The 15,476-nt window shown below is 34.6% G+C and overlaps 1 protein-coding gene and 1 long non-coding RNA gene across 3 annotated transcripts in view; one reads left to right on the forward strand and one right to left on the reverse strand.

The window, feature by feature from the left end:
* LOC307187967 overlaps positions 1–15,476 on the reverse strand; it is a 454,431-nt gene that overhangs the window by 364,821 nt on the left and 74,134 nt on the right. The gene's annotated exons all lie outside the window — the stretch shown is intronic.
* Positions 1–15,476, forward strand: part of KYNU (kynureninase) — a 90,068-nt gene that overhangs the window by 57,592 nt on the left and 17,000 nt on the right. For both annotated transcript variants that reach the window (XM_079924411.1, XM_079924410.1), the window contains one exon: positions 44–117. In XM_079924411.1, coding sequence (XP_079780537.1) covers positions 44–117 — 74 coding nt within the window. The remainder of the gene's footprint in view (positions 1–43; positions 118–15,476) is intronic.

A 15,476-nucleotide genomic window follows, 5' to 3' on the forward strand; every position in this document is an offset into this window, starting at 1 on the left:
CAGTTTAATTTATTCTCAATCCAGTATTTTTTTTTTAATCCAGTATTTAAATGCAGGAGCAGGAGGTCTTGCTGGTGCCTTTGTCCATGAAAAGCATGCCTATACAATTAAACCTGCGTGAGTACTATCTTTAGATTCTTCTTTGGTGATGAATAAATGAACTTGCATTAATAATATGCTAAATTTACATGAGCTCTTTAAGATGCTATCCAATAAGAATCTGGACTGATTATAATTATTTTACTACTCTATGGACAATGATATGCTTTATCGGAAATAAATGGTTTCCAAAGAGTTCTCTTGGTTGAACAAGAAATTTAATCACAAAAGAGAAGCTTCAAGGCTAAAAATGAGTCCCTGTAATCATGCAGAGCAGATGGTTTAATGCGAAGAGACTACTTAACTTTTTTTCAAAAATTAGACTTTAGAAAATTTCAGGTTTCTCACATTGATGAATAAATCAAAGGCAACTAGAGCTGTGCCTAATAGAGCTTCAAAGTGGTATGTGATTATTAAAATTACATCTACCTTTAAAGCTGGAAACTTATAAAATGGTCTTGTAAGGAGTATCTTCTGTCCTAAAAAATTTTATAATCCATGAAAACTGAAGAAGTTGAACACTGAACAACAGACTGACTACATAAAAAGAAATACTTTTCAATTTTTATATAGCACTCCATTTTTTTAGAGCAAGTATAAATGCAAATGTGATACACCAACAAATTTACACATTTTTATTTGACTGGGGAACTCTTAAGTGTTTCTATTTTTCTAATCTGGTATGGAGATAAAGAAATAATATCCTGTAAAAAAAATCCTTTCAAAGTTGTATCAGAGTGTAGGTGATGAGGAGACTGTCTAGACTCCTAATAGGTAATATAATGACATTTGATTAGTTTTCTGAATCTTCTCAGTCACTGGTTGAGTGGTATAATCGTTATAAGAATTGAAAGTGAATTAGTAATAAAGCTTGGAGCACCTCACATTTTTGAGATTCTGTGCATATAAATCTTACAAATTTAAGATGATTTTCTATAGCTCATTTAATTATGTCTAAAATTTCCACAAGATTTTAAAGTTTTAAAATTAAATAGAGCATTTTTAGGCAAGTATTTTGTTAGGCAGACATCTTCCTTGAGTATATTGTCAGTACATTAGATTTCTCCCCTTGTCCCAAATTCTCTGAAAAGAATATAAAGCGTATATTATATTATAGGAATACGATACATATTTTAAAAGGTCTCTTTTTCATTTTTAGCAAACCACATTGATAATATTTTACCTAGCATAAGTGTTTTCCATATAGACAGTATATAAGGTATTGCTTGCTTTGTGTGAAGACTCACTACCTTGAGCATCTCCAACTCTCCACTTATTTATTGCAATAGAGGAATCAGCAAAGGGAAGCGAGGGTAAGTAATCTATACAAATTCTAGAGAATGCAAGTGTTAGCAGTTTAACTGATTTTACAGCATCTCTATTGAACTTCAGATTTCTTTCACCATTATTTGCCTTTCATGGATGAGGAACTGGAGAGGGTGGAGGGGTTGTAGTGTGTTCGCATGTGCCTCATCTTGTAGAATCCCAACATCCTCTAGACCCAGTAAGCAATTGTTAAGTCTATGCTCCCAGGAGAAAGACCATGCAGACAGACCAGATTTACATTCCAGCTTGATCACTCACTTGCTGGTCCATAACCTGAAGAATGTCCTTGACTTCATAGTGTTCTAGCCTCTATATTAAGATAACATCAGCATTCACCTCATAGGCAATTACTGTGAGATTAAAATGGGATGATGCATGGAAAGCACTTAGCATAGCCACTGAAGCATGACAGGTGATCCATACATGTAGGCTAAGTATTTTGTTGCCTCAATGTGAAGCTGCATGTTAACTTGTAGAATTTTGCCTAGTAGAGACCATTTCTCTCAAGCAGGAAACATAGCCTTAAAGATTACAGCTTGTGACCTTTGGGACATTAAACCGTTTTGTACGTATTGCCAAGCTCAGACTGACCCTGTAAGTCTCTATTCCTTGAATTCTCTCTCGTACTGGCCTCACCATCTTAATTGGCTCCCTTGCTAATTAATGAGTTGATTGAGATCTTTATATGTGTTCATTTTATATTTGTATGAGAGCCATGCTTTTAACTTTTTTGAAAATTATACGTTATTAACTATTGTTGCATTTTAACTATCTGGCTTTGGAGACTGACGACTCAATTCAGTCTGACTCATGTAGCCCTTCTTACAGGAAAGCCTGTTTGTTGTTTCTTCGTTTGTCTGTTGTTAAAGCTTCTTTTTATGTGATATCAGAGGGACGAATTCCGATGGTAACAACTTCTACCCTATAGTGGAACGTAACTGCTGTTGATGTTGTAAACTTTGTCAAGTAAACTTTGTCGCTTAAAAAAGGGTGACATCTAGTGGCTAAACACATTATTTCAAATAAAGAGTACATATAACTTTTCCTGGTCCATTCATCCTTTTATCAAGTATTTTTTAAGTATATATATTTAAATCATTTTTTATTTTATATCATTTGACCCCATATTTATAGTGCAATGATTGTGTAGTCAAAGCCTTCGATAAAGAGGCAGGACAGGACGAAGGTGGAAGTTAGTGAGGGGCATTCTAGGTGCATGGTTCAACATAACGCATACATGTCTATCAAGGCTGAGAAGAAGGGCATTATGGGAGTGGTTGGCGGTTGGCCTACCTGCTATAGTGAGTGGATCCCGGAACATGTAATCCTGCATTCTAAAAGTTTAATATTCATTATATAATTTCAAAGTATCTTTTATATGATGTTCCCATTAGCAACTGGTAAATTATATCTGTACCAAGAAACTTCACTTCCTTCTTTTGTTTAAATAGGCATTTTGGCCATTGTTCAAACCTGATGATGACCTAAGACTTTTTCCAAGAACCTTTGCCAATAAAAAGAATGAGTAGAGGCCAGAGTCAGTCCACTGCATTAAGCATTGTAACTCAAGCTATCATTCTCAACTAGAATTTGACCTTTTCCTAGTTTATCATCACTTTTTCTCATTCCAGTGTCATATTCTAAACCTTGTCTGTAGCTAAGAATTATACAAAGTTAGAACTGGTTGTGAGTAAATGTTATCTGTGTCTTCTTCCTTCAGGGCTGACTTCAATTTAGTCTACACAGTTAATTATTGCTCTGAAATATGAAGGAAAATATTTTAATTATAAGAATTTGACAATCAGAAATGTATCACTTTAAAAAATATACTTCAAAATCTTGAATTTTTCTTTTTAACTTTATAAGTGTTGACCTTTCTGATAGACTTCAGATCAATATTTAACCTTTTGGTTTTAGGGGATTCAAGCATATCTGAGGACCATAAAAAGATTCTTCTGTGAGAACCTATAGACTGCAATTCAAGACACCACCACCCACCTCTTCTTTTTTTTTAGAGAGACTCTAGCATGAAAACAGGAGTGGATTATGTGAGCTATTAAGATTCCTTCTATGGCTTACTTTTTTACCCTGTCCAATGAAATAACACATACAAGAAAACTGCTGTTCCTCACTTTCCATGCTGGCATAAAAAACCTCCAAATGGTCTCATATATCTCTTGAAATGCTAGTTTCTCCTACAATTTTTTTTTTTAAGTTTTCTGAGTGGCCAAGAATGGGGCCAACTGATAATTTTTTTTAAATGCCGGAATTTCAAATCATGCCAACACATTTCCATAAACAGCTAGAAGTATTTGATTGAAGACTTTAAGTAGAGATAACATTTTCAAAGCTTTATTGAGAACTTGAGTCATCTCCTTTATTATAATAAGTCATTTGCAGGTTAAAAAGAACCAATAGAAGAGGCTGGCTGACATCAGTGCATGGTTAAGGCATATTTTAGAACTCAGAAATGTAGGTTATTATTATTATTAGGGAACTTAAAAAAAGAGGAACAATAAAAGGAAACAACATTGTTTCCTATAAAACAATATAGGGAAGTCTAAGAAAGGATAATAATAAGCATCAAGAAAATTTAGAAAAAAAGACTTAAAAAATTATAAGCAGGTACCATGCGTGACCCAACTGTACAATTAATGTTATATGGAGAGAGCATCTAATGCACATTTGTTCTGGGGAGCGCTGACTTGAAATATTTGATTCTACATACTTCTTCAGGCGATACTGGAGAACACCATAGCCCAAAACTCATCTATAATTTAAACCTTGTTTTGGTTTCTGTGATTCTTTCTGAATTACTACTTATCACATCCTTGTCTACTACCTGCATAAGGTCTTGTTGTTAAACGCTGAGAGAACAAGGAAGTGTAGGTGTGTGAATTCACAAGACTCCAAATGCTTTCAAATGGAACAGGCCAGTATCAATAGATTTCTCAGTGAGAGTTTTCACAGAATTCCTAGTTGATCTATGACCTAGACCTCCCAGGGCGTCTGTCCTACCTATTTAGCATGTTTCTGGAGTTAGATGTTCAGTATGAATTAACATGGATGACTTCTCAGCCACAACTTCCTGCCCTATCAGACAGCCATATTAAATGTACTTGGCCATCCCCTTTGTCCTTAATGTGTACCTCCCACAGCCCTAATCTTCTAGTGTGCTACTTTCCCTTGCTTCTGCTCCAATGTATGTGATTATTCTTCTATATTTTATAAGGTTTTCTCTTTCACTTTTTCATTGATTCTCTCAATGCCTCAACCATTGGTCCTCTTGCCCAGGAGTTTCTCATCCACAGTCATTATGTCAACAACAGACATTTGTAGAAGACACCAATTTGCATTTCCAGCTTTACCACTTGCTTACTTTCTAGCCCTTACTTTCATCTGATTGCAAATTGCAAGAGTTCCTGATTACCAAAGCATTATTCCAGTCCCCAAGATATATGACAATGTAGGGAAGCAAAAACTGTCATAGTAGGAAATTTTCACTAATGAACTACCCATTTATAAAATTAGCCTTTTCTAAACACCCTTTCCCAATTAGTATTAGCATTTATCTCTATGTTATCATAAAAAAGTTTAGACTCTTGCTGATTATAGAATGTTATAAGCATAACACAATAAAAACTTAACACAAATTAATTGTAAAGTAACATTTTGCAAGAGATTCAGGATTTCATGATGCAAGTGATACTGAAGAACTGCTGAATCACAAAATCATGGACAATGAGAATATGTCAGAGTCAGAACCATTAACAGATGAAGTAGACGAAATTAGACACGGTACTTCAAAAGCAAATGACTAGAATATCAGGGATTAAAAGGAAATGATGAATGCTTCAAAAATTTTGTGGAAATGATCATCTTTATGCTCATGCTAAAAAAGTTAAATGTAATACAAAAAAGATTGTAGTTTGCTATCACATTTGTTAAAATACACACAAAAACCCCACAATTTATTATTCTTTTTAATAATTAGCATATTATAATTTTAATGTAAGTTTTGTCAAATTATATTTATTTTACAATTTAAAATTTTATTTTCAAGAGCATCTCAATCAAATCTTTTATTCTTTTTTCCTCCATTATTTACTTCAAAAAGTATGGTTTACTGTTTTAAAATAGATGTATTTTAAATGGCCTTTTCCCAGTATTCCATTTGTAATCAAATAATGAGGACTTCCAATATATTCATACATCTTTCCAATCTTAGGAATTAAACATGATGAACCTTCCATTTTATCCTACTCCAAAACGAGTATCCTTTCTAAGGTGCTCACTGCTTTACCAAGTAAAGAGAATGTTCCTGAGTCAATTGAGGAGGCATGAGCAAATATAAACAACATAGATTTTTGTACAAGAAACTTTAATAGATAGAAATAAATATAGGATATTTCATATGATTTTTAAATCATACAATCTATTTGGAGAGATGCCATTTCAATAGCTGAATAAACAATTTAAATAACAGGTAACACAGGGATAGAATATGTGCCACAAGGCAATTTCTTAATAATTGCTGGGTGAATATTCAGATATTGCCATAGAACAGTGAAGGAATAGATAACTTTAACTCAGAGCCGCTTTGGAAAAGCTTGAAGAAGTTGGTTCACCACCAACTTACAGATACAATTCCTCTGCAAAATGGAATGCTATGTTAACTGAGTAAATTTTCTCTCTGTTACTTTGAAAGTTGAAATTGTTGCCTATGAGGGAGATTTCACTTGATTAGTTTCATAAATTTAAGGAAGTATAAAGAAGAGTTACTTAAATGACATTTCTTTAAGGGATATGTCAGGTGATCTTTATCTTTTTATACTCTTTAGTAGAATTTTTATGGAATCTGAGTTATTGACTTAACATTTAAAAGTCTGCCGATTATCATAAAATTGCTCTTTATCTCTATTCTACAATATTTTAGAAATTATAAACAGTGGTAAAATCAAGTATGCTTCATACACTTAGTTCCAGAGCCACGCTCATGAGTGGGTTACACCTATTGCAAATCCTAGTCCCCAAAGCCTCATTGTAAGGGATCCAAAAGAAGACAATTTGATTGAAGAAAACTCATTTATGGATTCATGGCATATAACCTATACCTGTCTTCATTCACAAACCATTTTAGATCAATAACTCTAAAAGGATCCCTCATCTTCTTGGCTTGACACTTTTTTACTGTGCATAATCATCTAGACAATTTTCCTGTGTGAATTTAAGCTGGGATCATAAAAATAACGTTTATGCACTGAGGCATGATCACAGTTAAAAATAATTTCAGTAAATAATCTGATTTTCTCAATTTAAGAGATAAAGGAATCCTGGCTCTTAAAAGAAAACCAAAATAGTAATCATCAGTATAAAAAGATACATTAAAGCCATTGTTGCTCACAAATCACTATTCTCAGATAATGATGACATAAAGATTAATTTGAGAAAACTGAAGTCCTTTGAAACCTCAAAATTTATTTTCTCTTTGAAAATTGCAGACTTGTGTCCCTGGAGATATATGAGGTCAGTGAACCTTTTAAACACAAAAAGTAAAACTTGTCAAAGAACTTCTGCTCTTGTTTTAATTACTTCAAGTTTTGTCCCTAAAGTAACCTTCAGAATCTGCAAGGGTTTTTAATATAAACTATGGAGAGCTACTGCTAAACTTTTATTTGTTCTTGTTGAGAAAACACATGTATCCATCTGACTTTTTATGACTGTCAAAACAGCCACGGTGCAATGATACTGTTGTGCAGGGCAGCTTGGGAAACTGCTCATCACACACAGACCCACTGGGTCCTGGTGCTTCCAAGACTGAGCTGTGCCAACTTCACAGGTCACAGGAATACTTGGAATGCATTACTCAGAAGAGAGGTCTGAATTCCTGTGATCCATTTTCTCTTTGGTCACTTGTTTTTAACTCTACCCCAGAGAAGAGGGTTTGATTGAGTGGGAGTTATCATTTTCTCTAGGATGGAGGTTTGTCCCCATCATGGTAACGTCCTGTAGAGATAGCTTGCCTTCATTCTCTTATAAATCCTTGCTCCAATCAGATGTGGTCAGAGTCTCAGAAGATTTGGCACAGGCATGGAAACCTAGGCAGAAAATGCCCATTTGATTCTTTTTTTTTTTTTTAAAGGGGGCCTGTGATCCTTGTGAGAATTCATCTTAGTATGTCCAATGTGATTGTTTGAAAAATTGACTAAATTAATTCTAAATGTTTAAGTACAAGGACATTGTCCTTTGAATTTCCTTTACTTTCATAATCCACAACGCCCAAGAAAATATTTTTAAAATTTTGTTGTTGGATATATGGCTCTTTCTTTACTCTCAGCATAACAGACAAACCATCTTCTAGCATATGGAAGCATTTCTACTTTGCAAGGTATTCTGAAGTGGGTATGATTTGCAAAATACTGTCAAATTAAATATGCATTTCCATATGCTTCTACAAAGACCAAATATATCCATGAAAACCAGCTATATACAACTTCAAAAGTCCTTCATGAGTATTTTAATCAACATTGCAAATAGTTCTTTCTAAAGTCCTAAATTCAGACATCTTCTTGATGTGTTTTGTGCTTTTAGCATCAATGTTACCACAGATTATAAACCAATATTTTATAGTAATAATACATTTCAATGAATCATATGCAGAAATTTTTTCTTAATGAAGCTTTCACACCAAGAAAATATTGATTTAGCCCTTGTAAGGACAGCATATTATTCTGAATCTTAAGGAAACAATTTTCATTAACCAAAACTTACAATAACAGGAAGTACTTTCTTATAACTATGCTTATCATACTGTTAGCTCACTGAACATATTTTAACAAGCCTCCTTTTGAGTAAGATTTGAAGATGTAATTGAATATGTAACAGAACCAAGTAAAGCACTCTATCTTAATGATATTTACATTATGATTGGGCAAATGAGTGGAGGAAAAGGAATTGAACCCCCATACATCCACAACTCCTTTCCAAAGCAGTGTTAAATCAGCTGACTTAGAACAGAGCAGAGCAATTGTGAATAGATGAATTTTTTTAGAAAATAGGAACTGATAAAGATCTTTACTAAGAGTGAGTTGGTAATATTTTACCTGTCTAATGTCATGGCCATGTTGAGCCTTATAATGGTCATGCTTAGGGACTAGTTGCTGACATCAAGGGATGAATGCACAATTCACGGGCTGAAACATCCTGTTTTGTCAAGATTTTTGTTGTCACTAGCACCTTTGAATCTGCTTCTATCACTTAGCCGTAAGTTTACTTTTCCTTCAAATATGCTGTTCCCCAACTGCCTGGATTTAGGTTTTCCTTGCTCCTTCTCTCATTTTTAGTTGAGCTTTTGTTTTTTTGCCTTTTGTTATAGTTTATATCTGTTTTCTCTGATCCTTATTCCTATGCTGTAGCTCCACCTTTCCTATATGTGCCTGAACTACTGTTATTTTTGAATTTCAACATCTACTTGAACTTTAGCAATTGTGTTCCTGTTTCCCAAGCCTTTCTTCTCACTCTGCATGGTAGTTTAGCAATATTAATGCCTCATTGTGAGAAATGGCCTAAAGACTTTCTGGGATACTTATGTACCCACGCAACCTGCCCATATTCCACCCAACTGATATTACTTCCCTGAAGGCAGCGTTTTAGTATGCTCAAAGTCACCCTTGTTTGCATTTGGTCATCCTATTGGATGGCTTGCTTAGAAAAGACTGTCAGTGGAGGCTTGAAGAAACACCTTGGCTGATTATAGATGAATAGAGCTTGGACTAACCAAAAAGAAAGAGGAAAAAAGTATACAATTGTTCATGAAAAGAAGTTAATATTGTCACTGAACATTGTGGAAGAATTTTGACTTATAATCTTTTAAGGCACAGCTGCATAATGTCCTTGTACCACATTTACATTCATTAAAGAAATATTTATGGAGCATCTACTATATTCCAGGCATTTTTTTTAAGTGTCTGGGATATATGGACAAATAAAGCAAAGATTCCTCCCCTTATAGAGCTTACATTCCAGTAAAGAAAGATAGATTATACACATAATAAAGAGCAAATTGTATGATATGTTTGAAGTTGATAAGTCCTATAGACAATTGGAAAAACAGGACATTAAAAGGAGGTATAAGAATACTCTGTGGGGCTTCTCTGGTGGCACAGTCATTAAGAATCTGCCTGCCAATGCAGGGGACACGGGTTTTTGCCCTGGTCCGGGAAGATCCCACATGCCGCACAGCAACTGAGTCCATGAGCCATAACTACTGAGCCTGCGCTCTAGAGCCCGCAAGCCACAACTACTGAGCCCACGTGCCACAACTACTGAAGCCCGCATGCCTAGAGCCCGTGCTCCACAACAGGAGAGGCCACCGCGAAGAGAAGCCCGTGTACCACAACAAAGAGTAGCCCCCGCTCAATGCAACTAGAGAAAGCCCATGCACGGAAATGAAGACCCAACGCAGACAAAAGAAAAAAAGAAAAAGAATACTCTGTGGAATCCTTGGCATTGCACAGTATTAAAAAGGCATTCAGGAAAGCTCACCATTGGGAAAATATAATGTGGATGAAGAGGTGAATGAGGTGGAGACTGGACCAAATAATTATTTGGTGAAGAGGGCTCCAGGCAGTGGGAGTATTTTATCAAAAGCTCAAAGACAAGAGTGTGTTGAGAAAGCCAGCATGGCTGGAATAGAATGAATAAGCTGGAGATGAGTGAGACAAAGTGGTCCAGAAAATGCATGCCCTTATAAGGCAATGTAAAGACTTGGGATACATTGCCCATTTTGCTGAAAAGTGACATGACAGCAAATTTAAAATGATAATTCTGGTGGCTTTCTTGGGAATAGGTTGTAGGAGGGTAAGGGAGACCTTACTTTGGGAGACTTTGGGAGACCTGCTGGGGAGCCATTAAGGAATGCAGACAAGAGGTGACAACAATTCAAAGCAGGGGAGCAGCAAAGGAGGTGATGAGAAGTTGTAGGCTTCTAGATTTATTACAAAAGATAGGTGGCAGCACTCTGAAGGAGGTCAGAAACAGAAATGTGGATGTCAGTTAAGTGATGTTTGCAATCACACAGAAGTGAGCCACTCACTATCTAAAATATAGTAATGGCAAGAGGGATAAAGAAAGCAGGACAGAGTTAAAAGTTATTAGGAAATTAGAGGACATAGAGAAAAGTTTGGCTAGAGGGACAAGAATGAGGGGAGAATCAGACTGATGTCTGTCCAAATGATACTAAAATACTCAAATGTCATACAGTTATTTCAACTATCAACTAAAAAAATATTTCTTGAGCATCTACTACAGGCAAAGCAGTATGCAAACCCTGGGGATACAGACAAGAATAAGCCTGTTTTCTTGGGATTTATCATTCTGTGTGACAGGGAAAAGGAAGAGAGACGTTGGAGAAAGTCTCCTAACTCTTAGTCAGACTGAAAGGGAACAGGCAGTGGTGGGGTGTTCCAGGCAGGATCATCGAGGTCCTTGTGTTTCAAGTTAAGGAGTTTTGATTTTTATCTTAAAAACAAAGGGGTGCCATTGACTGCTCATATGGAACAAGACTGCAAATTCAAGTCTCATAACCTCTCCAGGTATTGGTTTGATTATGGGAAAAATAAATAGTTAGGCCGGGGCATCTTTAAGATTCCCTTCCAGTTTTCAAACTCTCTGATTCTTCAGTAATAAACATGAAGCTTTCGAATAAGGTAAACTGCTGATAGGGATAACTCAGAAATTAAAACCAATTTAATGGAAATCTGTGCATCATCGGTTATATTGAGTTTGATGACCCTCTTCCCTTCTGTTTTTTTGTAATAGGTGGATACAGTAATGCCCAGTAAGTTCAGACAAATTTATAACAAACTTTACTGTAACTTTCTCATCTTTTTCATTTTCTCAAGTATGAAAGAGTACCATGTTCACATTTCCTAAGCTCAGCTACCAAATTTTTTATTATGAAAATTAAGACTATATAAAAGCTATTTGAATGAATAAATTTCTCATTACATCCTCAATAAAACAACCTTTGTGGAACTTTTGATTCTGTGAAACCTGATTATTTGATGAGGATTTTAAGTAATATACTTTCACTTGAGGTTCGGTTATAGAGGACATTAGGATATGAGATAACAGACAAACTTATTCACAATTGCTATTACAGATTTTGTTTAAAAATAAACAATTATGCTGTACCCCAAATGTTCCTTTTTTTTTGTAATGCTATAACAGTTTTGTTGATTCAACACATTTTCTGAAACCATGAAAGCAGTAAGACAATTGTATTTAGTTCTAAGTTGTGCCCGAGAGAGAGAGAGAGAGAGAGAGAGAGAGAGAGAGAGAGAGAGAGAGAGAGAGAGGGAGAAATAAGAGAAGAGGGGTGGGGAGGGGAGGGAAGAAGAAAGGAAAGAGGAAGAGGGAAAAGAAGAGGAAAAGGAAAAGAAAAAAAAAGGAAACTTACTCCCAGTCAGGTTTATATTCCTAAGCACAGACTTAAATTATTAAATGTGTGGTGATAAATTGCCAAATTAAAGGACATCATGAAAGCAGTTTTTAATGCAAATGTACTTCCTTAGAAAAGATTGTGATCTATTTCTTTATATGTGGGATTTTGCTCCAATGAATAATTGCACTTTTAACATAAGCTAAGAAAACCGGGATAAGTTGTTTTGTTTAGTTTTGGTGAGGTATGGGGTGAGGAGAGGTAAGGGGTTTGCAGAATAAGTTAAATTAATTCAGTGCATGAAATATTTAGGGATTCATACTGGAGATTCTGCCATTAAAGTCTTGCTAAGGAGATCAAGGAGCATTTTGATATTTCATTTCATAACTCTTAGCATCCAAAATCATATTGATTGGATCCCTAGTGGCTTCCTCTTACTGAATCTGAATATCATGGCTCAAAGATGCCTTTATTGTAAGTGATGCTTTCCATTTGATAATACTTATTTGAAACTCCTTTTAGGAAATTTATGATGTTCAAGAACAAAAAGCATATTAAAATCTTTACTTTTTATTATTTATTGGATCTCTCCCAACACCTTCTCTCAAAATTCTGTTAACATCCTCATTTTAAGTAAATTTACTCACTGCTTGATTTTTAATTTTTGATGGCAAAAGATTCAAATTTCTATCCTAGTATGATGAGATTGCATCTTAATTGTTATTGTTCATATTCAATTTGTAGATATGATTTATGAGCTTGTGATAATAGCTACTTATAAGCTAATTTAATGGTTTTTAATTTTACTGCATTAGCTTTAGAATATTTGTCTTTAGAATTCATGCCACGATTTCATTTATATTACATTTCTTTTGTATTTTGATTTTCCCTTTCCTGCATTCCAAGTGGTGGAGTCTTAAAATGAATTTAATTTTCCCCTAGGTTCTTAGAAATGTATTTTGAGTTTGAATAAATATTCTTTGAAATAATCATTTCTTTATTTGACTTTAAACAGCCCCCATTCCATCTGTCAAGACTTCAAGGTGTAATATATGATCGATACACATACTCAGATTCATTAAATTAGATACCTAGGTCCATGCATTTTGAAGAAAAGAAACTGACTACAGTGATTATGAAAGGACAGAGTCAAAAAACTTTTTTTTTGAGGAAGGAAAAACATTGTGTATAAAAAAATGTGGCTGTCATCTAGCCTGGCATTTTGCCAGGTCAGAACCTTAAGCATAGTATTTAAGTAATCTAAGGAATATTGGGGTTTTTTTAGACTCTTTGATGAATTTAAAAAAAAAAAAAAAAGACTGCCCAGGCGATTTTGCATGTGTTTGTGAATATACTTGGTCATGATGGTCTATACCTGTATTTGGGCTTCAAGGACTAATAACTGTATTATCTTCAACTAATTTTTTTTTTTAATTAATTTTTTTGGCCACCAACGTGAGGCATGTGGGATCTTAGTTCCCCGACCAGGGATGGAACACACGCCCCTGACAGTCGAAGCAGAGTCTTAACCGCTCGACTGCCAGAGAATTCCCCTATCTTCGACTATTTATCCAGCATCTTGGAACCTCAATTTTCTCATCTGTTTAATGAGGACGATAATAATATCTACATCACAGGATTCTTTTGTAGATTGATTGTTTAGAACAATGTTTGATTCATAATGAAATCTCAATTAACATTTGTTTTTGTTGCTCTCAAAATTAATAAAACAACTACAAGAACCTAAATCAGGACGAACCCACAAAATCAAATCAAATTCTTTTGAGTATTTTTACAAGATCTTTGCTTGATGTTTGAGGAGTCAGTCACCTGGTTTCATGTTGTTCACTTTCCAGCATTGGAAAATAATATGGGGAAAAGACTTTATCTTTTTAACATACTATTTTAATAAACAGAATTCTTTTTCCTTTTCTTATTTAAATTAACAATGATTTTCAAAATTTTAATCTAGTTATGGTAAAAGTTATATTAGTATGGGCTCTTATATTAACATATATCATTGATGTTATTTATCATGAAAATATTCAGGATAACCTGAAAAATGTCAGGAGTTAAAGAAGAGATTCTAAGATCTTTTTACTTTACAAGGAATTATGGGTAAAAATAAATTTTAATAAGATAAAAATGTCATTCTCTTGTTGTAACACCCCATTTAAATTATTACTTTTTATCAAGTGAAAGTATAGAGCAATTAATTTTAGAAAGTTGTAATTATTTCCAGAAGAAATAATATTTAGAATTTCATTAAGGTTATAGATACCACAAATGATTAAAAGAATATGGTAATTATTAATCTTTTATATCAGAATAAAGACATAGAGGAAGAAAAGCATCACATGAAAATCAGTGACAGTTTGGGACAATTAACCACTATTGGCTTCAGGAATTTGAAGCACATACAACATGGAATAGCTCCTCTATCCTCTTTTTTCATAACTGTAAGAGTATTTGTACTATGATTTGTTGAGTTGTTTTGATGAAAATTTTCAAGTAATTGCTTTGGTAACAGAGTTCAGTGATGTCACTGTCACATCTAAATATCAGACTTTACTGCCATATATATTATCCTCCTGCTCTGGAGCACTCTCACCCTATTTACTACTACTTGTTAGGGAATTATGGTATAAATAGCCTCTATTGAAGAGCCGTGTTTTCTTTCTTCTGTTTCTCCTACTCTACTTTTCTTCTCTTAATGAGTTCAATATTCACGTTGATGAAACTGAAACTTCTTACCTTTTGAGTCTCTAATTTCATTTCTTTCAGGGTTTCAATCCACTCAATGTCTCACTCCTAACAGAATCTGTCAGCAACTCTGTCTTCCTTAGCTCTTGTTTAACATCAGACATCTAGGTTTGAGTCCATTTTCCCTCTCTCAATTCTTTCTACTTTGCTATGTCACCTGAATCCATTCTTCTTGAGGAAGAGACACAGGTCCCACCCACAATTCTTAATTGTGAGCCACATAAAGGCATGAACACCAGGAGTCAGAGATGGGGGGCTACCCACCCACCCTTTGTTGAATTAATATTTGTTTAATTAGTTTCTACCCCGAGTCACACCCACACCCAATAGACTTTAAGCTCTTTGTGGGCAGGAACCATTTCTAGTACAGCTCACTGTACTATTTCTATCTCTTGCTTCTATCAAGGTGTCTCAACTATTTTTGAAGAATTATAGAGTGAAATGTAGGAAAACTCTAATAAGCTTGATAAAAGAAAGGTAATTTAATTAGTAACATAAATGATAGAAATAGAGTCCCTTATAACAAGCATCAACTTTACTCTAACTTCACACTAATTTCCATTAAACTATTTTATTTTACCTGAGTCTACTTTTAGCATCTGCTCTTCTACTCAGCTTCCAGGGACTGACCATCTCAGCTTCTATTTGCTTATTGGTTTGTTAAGATACTTGCTTTGAACCCCCTCCTTCAACTTCCTTCTGATGATGTTATATCAACCACAGCTTCTCACTGTGGGTCAGTGTTTCTGCTCACTTACTGGGCAGGATGTGGGCTTAACTAGGTACATTCCTTTAGATGATCACTCAAACTCTGTAAGCCTTACTTTTCTCAAATATAAAATGATGG

The sequence above is a fragment of the Stenella coeruleoalba genome (assembly GCF_951394435.1).
Source record: "Stenella coeruleoalba genome assembly, chromosome: 6".
Lineage (NCBI taxonomy): Eukaryota > Metazoa > Chordata > Mammalia > Artiodactyla > Delphinidae > Stenella > Stenella coeruleoalba.